At 41.5% G+C, this 15306-nt stretch overlaps 1 protein-coding gene across 3 annotated transcripts in view; it reads right to left on the reverse strand.

Annotated features, from left to right (window-relative positions):
- The window catches only part of plxna1b (plexin A1b), a 179407-nt gene that overhangs the window by 144003 nt on the left and 20098 nt on the right, over window positions 1–15306 (reverse strand). For all 3 annotated transcript variants that reach the window (XM_026909744.3, XM_053230496.1, XM_034311693.2), the window contains one exon: window positions 3104–4450. In XM_026909744.3, the coding sequence (XP_026765545.1) occupies window positions 3104–4258 (1155 nt within the window). In that variant the 5' untranslated portion in view covers window positions 4259–4450. The remainder of the gene's footprint in view (window positions 1–3103; window positions 4451–15306) is intronic.

Consider the following 15306-nt stretch of genomic DNA (forward strand, 5'->3'; position numbering starts at 1 on the left):
ACTGCATGTCCTCAGTCCCGGTCTGGTTACAGTGTACTAATGAAGCCTACTCCTAGACTAGAAAGAATTTTTATAGTGGTCATGTGACTTAGCCCCAGGCCTGAGTGATAGAAAAGACGCAGTCAGCTGCAGGACTGTACGAGTCAGAGCGCAGTGAGCAGGCACACACACACACACATTGCATTAGTGGTTGATGACTGATTCCATGATAATAAGGCTAGGCAATTTGATACATTCACACAAACACTGATATTGCAATTAAATTACATCATGATACACTTTTATGAGAATACTGTGGCTATCATTAGCGCTTTTATAAGACTGACTGACTGCAGTGTTACTCAACTACCAATCAATGAACCGGACATTATTCTGGATATTATTCTGTACACTATTCTGTACTAGCTGAACTGCTTTCCTTTTCCTTGTTGAAATAATGTATTTCTGCAGACCCTAAAGACTATAGCAATTCAAAGATTTCCGTGTAAAAGTTGCACTACATGGAAGAGCTGGGAATCTATGCAACCCCCGGGACCCAATGAAAAAGTTGCAAGCATGGGCCTTTTTCTTTACGCGGGCACGAATGGAGATAAGGAGATAAAGAAGGACAGCATATAGTCGATGTAACCACTAATTAATAATATAATTCTTCTACAGTCCATCATCCTTAAACTTGGCATGTGGCGAAATTAATGGCTACTGGCATTTTCGCATTCCTCAGCCCTGACCTATTCGAGCGAATGATTGCTCCTGGCTTGTTATAGCCTGAGCAAGTAGCACAAATGGTGCAAGTGAAATCAGCGTGTCCAGTAAAAATAGAAAGTTTGTTTATATTAATGAAACTGGCTCAATGATTAGAAACTAGTGCCGGTGTGTACGAACAGAAATAACTGGGAGAGTGAATGGGCAGATTGGCTGGTGGGATGGATGAGTGGGTACGAGCACAGCTTTTGGTCACACCCACTGAAAAAAGGTCACACCCACTGCTCTCTTTTGTTGACAAGCCTAAATACTGAGATATTTTAAAATGCCTTCAAGTATCGTGATATGATCTTTTTTTTTTTTTGCCCATCCCTACTTAATAACCTCCAAAATATATTGTGAGAGTCAATCGCCAGTTATTTGCCTAGCGACCTACGAAACCTGCTGAAAGATTGCAAACGCAAGAAAAGAAAGGTTCGTGTGAAATTCTAAGTGCTGAGTTAAATCACTCACAGAGTGAGTAAGCGAGAGAGCAAAAAGGGGGGAGCATGGAGAAAAAGAGATTAAGAGGGTGAATGAAAGAGAAGACGACAACCAAGCCTGGTCCCTGAGGACTCTGATGGCAGAGAAGACGAGATCAAGATCCTCTAAATGAATTAAGTGAGTGAGCAAGGGAGCAAAAGAGAAAGAGTGACTTGAGAAATCTAGTCAGTTGAACTAATGATGTTTCTTGTCTGACTGAATAATGAAAGCTGAGAGAAAGAGAGGATGTGCTAGCAAAAAGCCTACAGTCCTGGGTTTATTCTACAAGTGTCTTAACTGCAAATTCTACCCCCAAGTCCCCTAAAAATTAATGGGACTACAAAATAGCAACACACTACACAAAAGTCTTACACTAGTGTCACATGCACAGTGTTTATGAAGCATGAAAACGGTTTAAGAAATAAAACCATTTGAAATACAAGGAACAACACACAATGGGGTGGACTGAAAAAAATTATCAAAGACGGGGTGTTGGGATCTGAAGCAGAGAGCTGTTACCACATGCAGCTGATTAAGTGTTTTATTCCTCTTATACCACAGCAATTTGCTAACATTTTTTTAATCATTAAAGAACAGAATGTTATACTTTTATCTATTTATACTTACAGTAAATGTTGCAGAACATCTGTGAAAACCAGTTAGTTCCTCTTATCACTTAGATTATATAAGCTATAAACAATAGCCAGCATCTCTGCTCTCTACCACTTGAATAAATAAATAAATAAATAAATAAATAAAATAAAATTAAAAAAAAAAAGTATTCTCATGTTTCGGGCAAACCTCAACAAAAAATTTGTAGAAAATGCAAAGCCTTTTCTCTTGAAGACTTTACAGCTTTACTTCTGACTATAAAAAAAAAAAAAAAAAACGCTAACACTGGAGACTCCTTATAAAAATTCTAAAGAAAACGCCTCCTCACAGAAAACTTCACCAAATCAATGATTACACACGTATGCTATTCCTTTCATGTGCGGCGTCCGCCATGCTAGTCCCCGAGTATGAAACAAAAACATTAGAACGAGTGCATTCATATAATCCCTGTAGAATATTAAACACCTTCCAGAACTGAGAATTCAATATCACAGTGGTATAATCAAAATAAAATATTTAAAGCATAAACCTCATTGATTGGGGTTTTAAAGTTCAGCATTAATGTGACCGCATTAATGTTTTGTCCATTATAGGTTAAATGTCTGCTACTGTAAATGAGAGACCTTCATTCAGATGGCAGAATGACGCTCAAAGAAACATTCAGCCATTCTTTTCTTGGTTTGTCCAATCACTGCACAATTGATTTCATCTATATACGACGAAGATTACGTTATTATATACCACTATTTTTCCAAGTGACTGGCACTCCAGGTCACCAATTTCGACTGAGTGCACTCAGAAAAATCACAGCACTACACTCAGAATTCAACAGGTGTGAACGACAAAGTGTGCGACGCGGAAAAAAGGAATGGCTCTTCTAACAATAATAAAGTGAGGAATATTCAGGTTGTTCACTGAGTAACTAAAAATAAACAATCTGTTATGAGCTCAGCATAATGAGGCCCCACGCAGTCATTTTAAGAAGTTAATAAAACTAAGTTAAAATCATGACTCCTAATTATAAACAATGCAGGTCTGAGTCATGCTGTTAACTATACAAAGATTTTTTTAAAGAAGGCTATATCCAGTCAAAACAGCACGCGACAGAAATAGAAAAGCCTACAGAACAGCTGCATACTGAGCTCATGTCAGGATGTTAATGTAGGACAGTTCCTTGGAGAGCAACTACCCACGCATCTATTTATCTCTGTATGCAAATCAATGGTAATACCCCTGCAGTCTTTTTTCCATCATAGTGTGGACTTACCGAGTTGATGCATGCGAGTTCCTTGTTCAGTAGCCAAGGCAGAGACAATTTGCCTTCTCCTCTGTAGCAGGACTGGATCCTCTCTTTGATCTTTTCTTTAATGCGTCTCAGTGTGAAGAGGCACAATGCCGACTCTTTCGGGGGTTTGGCCCTGTTTTTCTGGCCCTGAGAAAAGACCGTGAACAGGATGTCCTCATTCTCCGACACCCCCAGAGAGTTAGCCAACTGTCTGCCTGGCTTGCTCAGGTAGGCGTCCTGGATCAGGCGATATTCCACCCCATCCTTGGTACAACCGATGGGGAACTCCACGTAGGAGTAGAACTTTGGATCGTCGACACATAGTCGCACGATTTTGGAAGTGAAGAACTGCTCCCCGCTGGCATCTGGTGAGGTCAGCTGGGTGTCCAGCTGCAGAGTAAGGTAGTACACAAACTGCTCGCTGCTAAAGCCATAGATGTAGTAGATGTCGAACGCTGGGAACTTGGACAGTGTGTCTGAAGGGATCTTGAGCTGCGAGGAAACAAACTCATCCTGGTAGACAAAGCTGAACATGTCCGCGTTCTCCTCATTAGCCATTAGCTTGCGACTTGAGAGGGTCGGGAAGTATTCGGATTTGCCGTCGATGGGAGTGCCGATGAAAAGTTTGCTGAGAGTACCTTCGGAGATGATGACCCCCGACATAGTCCCTGACTCGGCCACACTGGAGAGATAGTGCTCCTTGCGGTGATGGGGTTCACCCAGTTTGAAGAGGTCATCCAGGCGCAAGAACTGGCAGATACCTTGCGAGGCGCTTCCACAGGCTATGAGTCGGTTCTGGCCATAATCCACCAGCAGCAGCTTGTTGACATTGTTGGTTTGAGCCAGCTCATGGGGGCAGGATTGGACACTTGGAGGAGGGTAGCACTTCTCATTGTCCACTACTGGGCCAGTCATGTGATGCCTCAGCATAGTCAGGTTGCTCGAGAGCTTGTAGATCCAGTTAACAGCACCAACATACACCTCACCGGTGGCGTTATGAATGGCTAAGTGGGTCAAGCCCCATTCTGATGGGGAGAAGGTTTGGAAAGGCTCTGTGGCTCTTCCACAAGGAAAAAGGACGAAGGAGAGGGTAAGCAGCCCAATGAGGGCACAGTGTGCCCCTGGCTGAGACCACATATCAGCACTATTCCACACAGGGGAAGAATGGGCTCTGCGTCAGTCTCTTATAGACTACCACTGTACTTTATATCTATCCAAACAACAAGAGCATGCAGAAATAGTGCTCTTATTGATCCAGTGTCCTTTTCTCTCCTCTTCTCAAAGCAGTCATTTAGTGCATCATATGCAACAACTCTACATCCACAGGCCCTGCAAGACAAGAAAAAACAAAACACATGAGTACAAATGGAACATTTCCTATTGATTATGCATCACACTTGAAAGGCAAGGAGCAGAGAGAAGCAACATCATCCATGCTAAATAAATGGTTCAAACTAATGTGGTCCAAGGGGGCGAAACCTTGACAACATTTAATTACTAAGACGGATGGTGAGGAGGTTCGAGATGGATTAGGAGACACACTGTACATAAACTCATCATCGGATACCACTGCAACAGCAGACGCACTATGGTGCTCTCTTCAATGAATTCATAACACATCCATTATCACAATGTGTCTGAGAGGAGCTTTTTGCAGATTAAGTATTCTCTCTTTCTCCCTGGCTTATACACACACACACACACACACACACACACGTTTTGCTGTAATGTACCAGAAAATAAACCCTTTTCAGGGATATGGAAGCTTATTCAAGCTCTTTCATAACTACTTCACCCATCTTCTTCCATTGGTCATCATGTCAATGACTATTAAACTGCAATATTTCTTTATATACATATAATACTATTTCAGGTTTATTTGATCAAAAAGATAAGTTGGACAATCTTACAAAAACTACATAATCCCTTACCCATCATGATCCAACTGTTTAAAAGATGAACAAACTGGATGCTATCCATACTAAAACCGAGAGTAATAGTAATAGTCAATTCCAGCAATCAGGAACTCTTTCAACTAGCCTTGGCCACCATTATTAGACCAGCACTGCATATTCACTGAGCAGGAGGAATAGCACGGCTCGGACAGTAACACCAGCTGGAACATGAACGATAGGTTAATATTAATGCCTTATTGTTTCCATAGTAACAGCTCAATCACAGGGACTTGTATAGTGGACACTCCATATAATCTAAGACTAATAATAAATGGATTTTTTAAAAAAAAAAAAACATGTGCTGTTTAACAAAGTAAAACATGCAATTGTTGATGTGATGGCTTTTTTTTTTTTAAGGAGAAATTTATTTACCATTTTATGGAAGGAATCAGAGCCGTAAGCACTTTGTAACAGTCAAAGTTTCCCAGTACAGGAAAGCCTTCAGGACAGAGGAGTTTACGCATCACACACCCCCAACGTGCATTATTTTTGTATAACAACAAGGTCTATCGTGTCTTTTTTGTTTTTAGGTGGAAATGTTGACCAACAACTTGCTGACTTACTGTCGAAGGTACAAACACAGCGCACAACATTAGAGCCTGTTAGAAGAAGGTAATGATCATAATCCCATTCGTTTCTCTTAGTCTGTATTAATACAGCTTTAACTGCCTGGTGGGCTAGCAGGGAAATTTATCATTTGTTCACTCCTGAACATGATTAACAAATCACAAAGCTCAAAAGAGGTGCTCTGCTAGAGTATAACACACCACTTGACATTATTTTTGAGCCATTTTAGCTGTGAATTGGTTTGATCCATGTAGGCCATGGAGACTAATCACTTTGCATGTCAAAGTGTAGAAATGATCCATTAGATTCAGTCTGTATTTTCACGTGTAGCTAAATGCCATGCCTCATATCCTCCATCATATTCAATATCCATGCTAGTGAGCCGAGACTTTTCAGGGTGAGAGGGTCAGTGCAGTCTCATTAGATCACAGGGCAAAAAACTGGACTTTGTCCAGAGCGTATTTAATCTTTTTACTGAGAAACAGTACAGCAGGCCATCAAGATTCAATATTAGGGAACATGCTGATTTCTTTAAGACGTGGGTCGTAGAGCAGTCTATAGCAGAAGCTCCAGATACCGCTGTATTTACATCAGTGACCCAGTGACTGCTGGGAAAGAGAACAAACGCAGCAACAAAAACTAAGAAATTCAAACTGGAGTAAGGGGCAAGAGAAACCGAAGAGATAAGACAAATCTGACCAGGAGAGAGAAAGCCAAGAGGAGTTAGGAATGTTTTTCTTTCTCGCACTTCTTTTCTTTGCCCATTTCTTATCTCAGCGGCCTCTTTTCCTTCGGCAGCTGATTGAGGGCCTTCTTATCTGTCCATCATCCCCAAGGACGAGAGGAGGGGAAATGGCGTCACTCCACACAGCTCCAGCAAATAAAAGAGAAGAGAAGAAGAGAGAACGAGTGATGGCATTCCTCTGGCTGAAAATGCAGAGAACACCGGGCCATTAGAGTGCATTTCAATAGCGTTTTAGAGGAAGATACAAGCTCATAACGAAGCACGATAGCCAGCAGGAAAAGCCGAAATGGGCAGCATGCGACATCGCTCCATTAACGTGGCCATGAATCAGATGTGAATTTGATGTGAATTAATACTACTCTATAGGCTTATATTGAAGATAAAGATCTTTAATGCTATATATATGCTCACTGGCCACTTTAATAGGAACACTTGTACCCCTGATCATTCATGCAATTATCTAATCACGTGGCATCAGCGCAATGCATAAAATCATGCAGATACAGGTCAAGAGCTTCAGTTAACGTTCACGTCAAACATCAGAACGGGGAAAAATCTAATCTCACTGACTTTGACCATGGCATGGTAGTTGGTGCCAGATGGGATTGGTTGATTATTTCAGAAACTGTTGATGTCCATACAAACAGTCTACAGAGTTTACACAGAATGGTGTGAAAAACAAAAAGCTTCTAGCAAGTAACAGCTCTGCGGTTGGAAGCGCCATGTTTATGAGACCGAACAGACGAGAACAGCCAGACTGGTTCGACTTGACAGGAAGGCTGTGTTAACTTACTCTTCACAACAGTGGTCAGCAGAAAAGTATCTCAGAATGCAGAACACATCAAAACCTTGAGGCGGATGGGCTACAACACCAGAAGACTACAAATTACAGGTTCCACTCCTGTCAGCCAAGAACAGGAATCTGAGGCTACAGTGGGCACCGGTTCACCAAAACTGGGAGCTGAAGACTGGACAAAGAACAGATGGTTGTAAAGAGTGGTTATTTGAGTTACTATAGACTTCTAGTCAGCTTGAACCAGCGGCCATTCCTCTCTGTCCTAGCTCATCAACATGACACGTCCACCTGCAGAACTGCCATTTGCTAGATGGTTTTTGTTTTTCCACACCATTCTGTGTAAACTCTGTAGACTGTTTGTATGGATATCACTTGTCTTCTCCTTTGAAGACAACTCTCTCATCAGTATGTGCCATTGTTGGGGTTTTGTTTTTATTTTTTTAATAAAAAGAACCTGATTGTGCACTTTCTACTGTATCGCTGTGCAACGTTATCCAAATTGTATTTACCGATCTTAAATCGGTAAATACATTCTTGACATAAGCAGGCACAACCACAATCAAATGATGGGCTTGCCAGAAAGAAAAAAAAAAAGCTAATTTTGCTCTCAACTGTACAAATCACATCATGCACTGAGAACAGATGTCAATTTAAAAACAACAGTAGAGCACAGAGACAGCAAGCTCATTTAGGCATGCCATTTGTGCAGTGAACGTGACTGTGAGAATGTGTGTATAAGCGAGAGAGCGAGAGAGAGAGAGAAAATGGGGAGAGGCAGAAACCTGTAGGAGATTGTCTCAACACTCATTTCTCTTCATTTGAGAGGATCAGTCTTGACGTAGCAGACCGTAAATTTCGCAACAAATTGCATCTGCGCACTCACGTTGTTATCTGGCACAGTAATGGGCGAAATGCTATCAGCGCTCGAGCCCAACACACACAACCATTTATAGCGAGCAGAGTTGGTGCACAATGGTGTGCAGAGAGAAACGGATTCTGGGTAGTTATCAAACCTGCGCTATGCTACAGTGCCTGGAGAATGACTGACAGCTGGGGAAATGGTCAATTCTCTTCCCTAGATAAAAAAAAAATCTCCTTCTCCAATTTCCATAAAAGCATTCTTGCTTCGTCTGACTCGCCAAATTTCAATTTCCTTCCTCCTTTTTAAGCACATTTTATTTGCAATTTTATTTGCAAGTCTAGATGGGAGTCAAAAACACAAATGAAATTTTATACAAAGCAGAGAGGTGGTGGAAAAAGTGGCTGATGAAAAGAAGAAAGATAATAGATGACAAGGGCACAAATTGTAGAAAGAAGCACTGGGTATAGGAAATGGTGAAATTGGAACGATTTTATTTGGCCTCCTTTCCCCTTCTCCATTTGTTTGACCCCAAGGACGTCACCCTGACTCAACATCCAGGTACTCTCACAGGCACTCGAACCACCCCTCCCAACACACATACACACACAAAAACTCCTCATATACCCAGACGGAGCCCCTGGACAGGCCGCTAAACCTGTCTCCTTAGATAATGGGGTGTGGTGGCACGGCCGGCTGCTGATTTATTGCTTGTGGCATATCAATTACAGCACTCGCTTCAGAGAGAGCAGAGAGAGAGTGAGAGCGAGAGAAAATAGTGCTCAAAAACACACACACACATACACACACTATAACACTAAATGCTATGCTTGCACACAGCTGTATAGATAAACAATGTGTTTTTCCATGCACACAAACAACCAAATCCTTGTTAATTTCCACATATGCATTCCAATTCAAAACAGTTCCAACCCCACAGACAAACAGAAATAAACAGAAATGTAAACACTCTTCTATGTATGCACAGATACACACACACGGACAGAGTTAAAAAGATCATAAGCCTCTGCAGCATTTCAGAGGTTTGATAAGATTCACAACATGTCGACTCAGTGACGAGGAAAAGGGGAGGGATACAAAAGTAGCAAACACAGGAAGTAGCTAGTCAGCAATGAGACGGTCATTACACAGCTCACTATCCCAGTAATTAAACTAAACGAGCGTAGGGGAGAAAGTCATGCACAAAAACACACAATATACTGAATAAAGCTAGAACACTGTCCTCATCTGTCACGCAGAGAGAATTCACCAGGGCACAACTGCTGTATACCTTCCAGCATGACCACTGTGTGTGTGTGTGTGTCTAGGCTGAGAAGACAGCTGCCCTAAATACCCCCAAACAGATGCACTGATGTTTTAGTCCATGTGACTCCCCATCACCAACCCATCACACACACACACACACACACACACACTTGTGTAGCAGCACTTGTGTTTGCAGTCGTAAACTGGATTACACCGTGACACACAGCATATCGAGGAACAGATCATGCGCCCTGTCTGCATACAAGAGCTGAACAATATATTGTGTAGTGACCACTACAGCAACACTGATCCATCTCTGAGGTTTTGAGTTATGTTTCATATCATAGGTGGGGAGTAACAAGTCAGTATCCCAGGCACCTAGGACAGAAACTTTCCTCAATCAGGAATATGCAGCTTTATCGAAACATCAAATCATCATAAGTGAAAGTATACATAATGTGTCAAAATCTTACTTGATTATTAGTGGAAGTATCCAGTCACAACATGAACTTTTTTTAATTGATAAAATTGTCATGTTTTCATGTGAAGAGTAACTTATTTATCTCAAAACTGTTAGATGATTTTTGGTTTTGAAGCAACTATATACCAGTTTGCCTGAAAACATCATTCAATATCTGTAAGTCTACAATATTTATCATTAGCTAGAATGTGACTTGTGGCCTAGCTAACTGTGTTAGCTACTGGACTCAATGCTAGTCTAACCCGGCATTAGCAAAGAAAACAGGCTAACTCAGTTAAATATGGCCAGCTAATGTTCAACATGCTTCAGAGTAGACGGAGTTCATGCCTGCTAGGGAGGCAAAAAGACATCCAGCTTACTGCAGTATAGTGAAATATTTTACTGAGGTAGGGCCAGGAACACTCATCCTCAAGTTCCACACTTTCAGTGAAGATAGCTATAGCGCTAAATACATTGTGATAACTGGATGCTAAATTGAAATGACTGGATGCCAAACTGCACCTATTTAACTGATAAAGTATAAATATGAAGAAAATAGTACAACTTCTGAAGTAATCAAGTTCACCCCTGGTTGTCATAACTCTTCTGCTTACTACACACAGTCTCGATTAAACATGGCAAGAGAAAATACAATATAGCATATAGCAAATATCATCTTTTACATCCAAAATGTTAGCAAACGTCTTGCTGACTTCTTTATTGAGAACGCAAACACAATGTGCCACGTTAGAAACTTTGTTAGAAGAGGATCATGATAATGTACTCGTTTATTACTTCTTCTGCATCTCTTCATTTAACTAGCTCACCATACGTTATTATATTACGTTAGCTATCATATTACATTAGCTATCAACCTTGGTGTTAGCTTGTTAGCTTTAACCTTGCCATGTTCTGCGCAACCAAAACATGAGACTGCGCAGCACAGTGGAGCTTTTACTAGTCCAGTGGTCTAGCTAAGACATTTATGCTAGTGTATATGTGTATATGCTAGTGTATATATCGCACTCATAACAAACAGCAATATAATGCTTTTTTTGTGTACGGAGTACAGAGTCCACAGGAAGAATGGAGGGACAGCAGTTCAGCGAGAGGTGGAGAAAAGGGGAGGTGGAGAGGGAGGCAATGAGAAGACAAACAGGTGCGCCTCCCTTATCTCCCCTCCCTGTGCCCCCTACAGAGCGCCTCCACTCCTCCACTCCTCCACACTCACTCCAACCACTACACAGGAAAATGTTCTTCCTCAAATATGCAGAAAAATGGGAAAAACGAACAATGAGACAATAAGTGTGTGACGGGTTCGACTAAATTATCCTACATTTGGAAACTTGCACAATCACACGCAATTATGATACGCATACTTGTGTGTGCCCTGAAAACCACTGTATACACACGCCCACCCACACATATGTACATGTATGCATAAACAGCACGCAGGGACAGACCACTCATTGTCTTTCCTGAAATATTTTGTCTTTGTTTTTGTGTGGATTTACGTTAGATGAGTGTGCCAGGGTGTGTGTGTGTGCAGTGCCTGCGTTACAGCTGCTTGGACTCTTTTTTTTTTTAATTTTGCAGACAGAAATGCCGGAGCATAAGGAGTGCACTATTCATCCCAGCTCTTCAAATCTGTGTAATATCATTATCTCACCCAGATATCATGTGCATCACGCTCAAGGCTTTCATTCATTGCTCGCGAACAAAGCTGCTTTCGTCTGTGCTCTATAAGCTGCTCTTTATGGACATGTGGTGCAGAAGAGACACAAGGCCCGAGGGGAGTGAGGACAGCAACGTCAGAGAGTGGGAAACAAATGAAGAATGTGATGTGAACTCTGCTGCTAGGATGCAGATCTGCTAACCGCAGCCCATCCCACACACACACACACACAAACACACACAACTTTCATTACAGTAAACTCATACCATGTGTGTGTATGTGGCAGAGAGAGAGAAAGAGAGAGAGAGGGAGAGAGAGAGGGAGGATGACAGAGAGACAGAGAGAGAGAGAGAGAGAGAGAGAGAGAGAGAGAGAGAGAGAGAGAGAGACAGAAAGACAGACAGACAGAGACCATGAGGGTGAGTAAGAGAGATATAGACACCTTCTAAAAATCAATCTTAGGGGTGACCCTAGCATTTACTCTGTTATCACTGCTCCACTGCCTCTCCTGTCTATTTGGTCAATCTATAGAACCTACTTTCTCTCACATGTGCGCGCACACGCGCACGCACGCGCACACACACACACACACACACACACACACACAAAAACAAACAAAATGACCTCACCTAGACACTTGTATCACTGTCCAGATTATCCTTAGATGAGAGATTTGCATTTCTACCATGGAACAGTGACTGTGTTAAACACAAAACACACATTCATCCATCATTTGCATTCTGTGGCTTATCTCCACCACTTCGGCTCTGAGCCAGGGCATTTATGCACCTCTGCCTCTCACACTCAAACACAGCACAGAACCAGTGCAGGGCCTCAAAAAAGAAAAAAAAAAAAACCTCAATCTTCCTGAACTGTCCCACTGAGCTCCAATCAATCAGTCTCAGCTAGCCAGAACTCCCTGAGCTGTGGATTTCACTTCCGTAACGGCCACGCCGTTTGCTTTAGGGTGCTGTTTAGTGGGTCTGTCTGGAAAAAAAAGGAATGAAATGGAGGAGAGGACAGAAGACGAGTGAAGGAGTGGCCTGTCTGAAAACACACTTGCTCACTCGCACAGATACAAGCACACACATTCTTCTCCGAGTTTACTGTTTTCCAAGGACAGTCGGTACACACACACACACACACACACACACACACACACACACACACACACACACACGCAGTAAAGCATTTCATACTCTGCTACACACATCCCAACCAGAGAGAGAGACAGAGAGAGAGAGAGAGAGAGAGAGAGAGAGAGAGCGAGAGAGCGAGAGGGGCAACTCCTATTTACTGTGCTAAGACCTACAAACTGAAAGGGTCTTTCTTCATTGGCTAGCAGAAAGGGGTGGGTGTTGAGAAGAAAAAGAGAGAGAAAGAAACATGAGCTGAGAGATAAGCAAAGAGGGAGTGATGGAACACCACTGGGAATGAAGATGGACAAGAATGCAGGGGGGAGAGAGGGAGAAAAGGAAAAAAATAACATAACATTCAGACCAAACCACATATACACTCAACATCAGTGTCTATTGTAGTATACGTAAGCAAATCATCAACCTAAGCTATAGACAGACAGACAGACACCCACACACACACACCCACACACACACACACACACACCTAAAACCAGCTTTATACTGTGATATCAACATGATCATCATGATCATGATTTTCAATACCTTTGCTCTAATTGTCACAAACAATACACACATTACTACGACCACTGCTGACAGATCACACACATTTAATTCCCCTCCTCGCGACTGACATCCTTGCCTTTTCCGATATAGTGAAAAGTGTGTTGTCCCTGCGCACAACTACATTAACTACTAGCGCAAGATCAACTGGCTCTAGCACTGACACAGCTCCCGCCTACAGCATGAAACTGAAACATCATTGTAAACAGTCCTTGGTTATAAAACCTGAGGAGAATAACTGAGTAAATATGTATACCTACTGTACCTCCTGTACACAAGTCATCCATTCCCCTGTACATATCACCCTCACAGCTATATATCCTTATTTGTAATTTATTGTAAATATGCCACTTATGCACTTCTGGTTAGATGCTAACTGCATTTCATTGGCTTTGTACATGTACTTTGAACAATGACAATAAAGTTAAATCTAATCTAATCTAATCTAATCCAGTTCGATACTGTACTAGATTGCTAAACAATGCTAGTTCAGGTGCTAGCTGCTAAACCCAAACATGTTCACACAAACATAATAGGAGCTAATTTTCTGTTGCATAAGTCAGAAAGCTGATCAGTAAAATGTACTCACTGACATATCCTCACCAAAAACATTCATTTCGGTGTTCCTCTGGCGTGAAAGAACAGTGCTGTTCTTCACGCAGTCGAAAACACTGCAATGTTCTTGACAGAGATTAATCCCGTGTTTAATTATGTTTGATGTATTACCTGACTTTGCAGCTACTAGGTTAAGGCATTTATTGCACCAGGAACCGTTCTCATGTACAGTTACTAAGTATAGCAGGACTCGATCCTCTGCAGCATGTTTACACGCTTACTTTTCACTCTCTCTGCATCAAGACGTCTTTTGTCTGTTTTTTTCTGCTTTTTTTTAGCTAAATTTTGTCCAAAGTAGCAAAAATAGGCATGAAATGTTTCAGTCCATCTTCAGCCTTAGTCATGATTTGAGATCATGAGATGTGACGCTCTCACCAGCGGCCAGTTTAGTGTCATTGTAACCAGAGCCAGCGTACGATACAGCTCTGACAGCGTCACAAAATATGTATGAAAATCTCAGAGTGTAACCGCTGCTACGACGCTCATCTAATAGCCACCAGTAGATTTTTATTAGCGTTATTATGGCCTATGTGAATTAACTTTTATGGAATATTAAAGTAGGTTTTTTTTTTTTTAAACATACCACAGATTTCATTTGGAGTTCCACACAGAGCACACCACACCTCCAACACGCTCAACAGGTTAGTCACAGTGGCCTTTTCACGCCGCATACATACGGCACAGCTGAAGTGCCATAAAGACAAAGACACTTTAGTTCTATTTCTGTGATTTCTAGCTCAAACACTGTAAATGTTGTAGTGCATTTCTGCAGTATATGTCTATTATCTAAACAGTGCTATATTCTACAGCAGCAGTGTGCACGCTAGAGTCGGCAAAACAAATGAACCCAGCTGTTGGTACCATTTGCTAGCACTTATTGTTGGGAAGCAGGTTCAGTAGCTTTGTGTACTGATGCAAGTTGGCTGAAACAGCTGAGATGAAAATGCGTGTTATAAAATCTGTCCCCTGACTTTAATAAGCCTCGGCGCGACACAAACTCAGTCCAGTCGTCTCATTACACACGATGAGTACAGAGTGCTGACTGCTGTGAGCTCGATTCATAAACATTGTTAAATATGTATTTAAAAAAAAAAAAAAAAAAAAAAAAAAAAAGTACAATCTTTCCCTTTTTGATACATAACAAATGTGTTTAGGAGTGTAAATGTAAAATGTCTTTATTCTTTAAATAACAAAGCTGCCCAACCTTCTGTACACTTCTTCACAGCAATGCGTTGTGAATTTTTTATTAGAATAATTCTAGGCTTACAGAAAAAGTTAAGTGGAGAGAAATCTGGCCCTTAAAATGGGGCCAAAAAAAAAAGTCTTGAGGTGAGATACAGGTACCAGAGACAGACAAGAAAGTGTGTGTGTGGCCAAATCAGGCGGAAGAATTTCCCTAATTCTTCCTGCACCAATCTTAAAACTTTCATTTTGACCTTTACAGACAAATAATTTAATTTCCTGTGTGTACGTGTGTGTTGATAAAGCGAGACTCAGATAATGAATAAGTGCACTAACACACCAAATATGCCCTCTGTCACTCCTTA

The sequence above is a fragment of the Pangasianodon hypophthalmus genome, chromosome 2, assembly GCF_027358585.1.
Source record: "Pangasianodon hypophthalmus isolate fPanHyp1 chromosome 2, fPanHyp1.pri, whole genome shotgun sequence".
Taxonomy (NCBI): Eukaryota; Metazoa; Chordata; class Actinopteri; order Siluriformes; family Pangasiidae; genus Pangasianodon; species Pangasianodon hypophthalmus.